General features: G+C 35.7%; 1 protein-coding gene across 1 annotated transcript; it reads left to right on the top strand.

Annotated features, from left to right (window-relative positions):
* Positions 1–83: 83 nt before the first annotated feature.
* On the top strand, positions 84–1,416 carry LOC111383900 (glucose-6-phosphate 1-dehydrogenase, cytoplasmic isoform-like; the record flags this gene model as incomplete). The annotated part of the gene is made up of 5 exons (XM_023008087.1): positions 84–238; positions 446–500; positions 592–778; positions 1,102–1,259; positions 1,348–1,416. Coding segments are annotated over 5 exons (624 nt in total), but the record flags the coding sequence as incomplete, so codon positions are not given.
* Positions 1,417–1,461: the final 45 nt, after the last annotated feature.

Below are 1,461 nucleotides of genomic sequence, written 5' to 3'. Positions count from 1 at the left end.
GAGCCTTTGTAAATGGCCTTCGCATGTGCATTTGTGGGGAATTGTATTTCTGGTACTTGATAGTAGTGTTGGTGGAAGCTTAATACGAGAATCTTTTAAATGCAAACATTTTTTCATTTGCTAATTTCGGATTTGCTTGGAGTTCATCGCAGGGATTTCTGCAATTAAACGAAGTTCACATTTTTGGGTATGCGAGGACTAAAATTTCAGATGATGAATTAAGAAATCGTATACAAGGGTGAGATTTTTGTATTCTTAGTCCAAATGAATGAAATCATATAAATATAGACACTGTTATTCTATTTTTTGGTCTGTATACTTCACAGGAGTAAAGATATTTCTGCTATAATTTTCATGCTCATGGATGGAATTTGCTATTTCTTTCTGTGGATAGTGCACGTGGTGACTTCCTCTTATCCATTGACCTTTTAATTAATGATTGTAGGTACCTTTCTTCAGGAAATGAAGGCTCAGAAGATGTATCAAAGTTTCTGCAATTGGTCAGTATATGACCTGCCACTTATATTTCCTTGTTTTTTTAAAACTTTTTACGGATGAGTTAAATAAGCTGATTTGTTATGGCTTTTGTAGATTAAATATGTAAGTGGCTCTTATGATGCTGCGGAAGGATTTCAGGCATTGGACAAGGCAATATCTGAGCATGAAACATCAAGAAACAGCTCTGAAGAATCGTCTAGAAGGCTCTTCTACCTTGCACTTCCTCCATCAGTATATCCACAAGTCTGCAAAATGATCAAGAATTATTGCACAACTAAATGTATGTTTTATGTTGTGAATCAGTTCCAGTACGGCTGATTTCAATCACGTGCTAGTGTTTTGATACTCTTCTAAAGGTGTATGTTTTTTATCAGGCTTCAATTTAGATTCTGGATGATGATAACCTTATAAGAACATATATAACAAATTTTTGTGCATCAGGGCAGATTACCCCGTAATTATATTTATATACATGCATGTACGTATAGAGGTACATCAGTGTTTATCTTATGCTAAGTACCTATGAGATGTCATATCAATCCATATATATATAAGAATCTTAAGTGCAATAATTTTTGAGCTCTTTATTACATCACTTTCTAGCTGATCTTGGTGGATGGACCCGTATTGTTGTTGAGAAGCCCTTTGGGAAAGATTTGGCTTCAGCTGAGGAACTAAGCTCCCAGATTGGAGAATTATTTAATGAACCACAGATTTATCGCATTGATCACTATCTGGGCAAAGAATTGGTGCAGAACTTGGTAATGCACAATGCAATAGTTGCCTGATATTTTTTGGTCCAGTTATCTGAAATTTATCGTTTATTTAATCTCTTGGAAAATATTGCAGTTGGTACTTCGTTTTGCTAATCGCTTCTTTTTGCCACTCTGGAACCGCGACAATATTGACAATGTACAGGTTGGTTTGTTTCCACCGTGCATCTCTCTCTCTCTCTCTCTCTCT

The sequence above is a fragment of the Olea europaea genome, unplaced genomic scaffold (genome assembly GCF_002742605.1).
Source record: "Olea europaea var. sylvestris unplaced genomic scaffold, O_europaea_v1 scaffold27891, whole genome shotgun sequence".
NCBI lineage: Eukaryota > Viridiplantae > Streptophyta > Magnoliopsida > Lamiales > Oleaceae > Olea > Olea europaea.
Note: the sequence above shows the minus strand (reverse complement) of the source record. Positions and strands in the feature narration are given on the sequence as shown.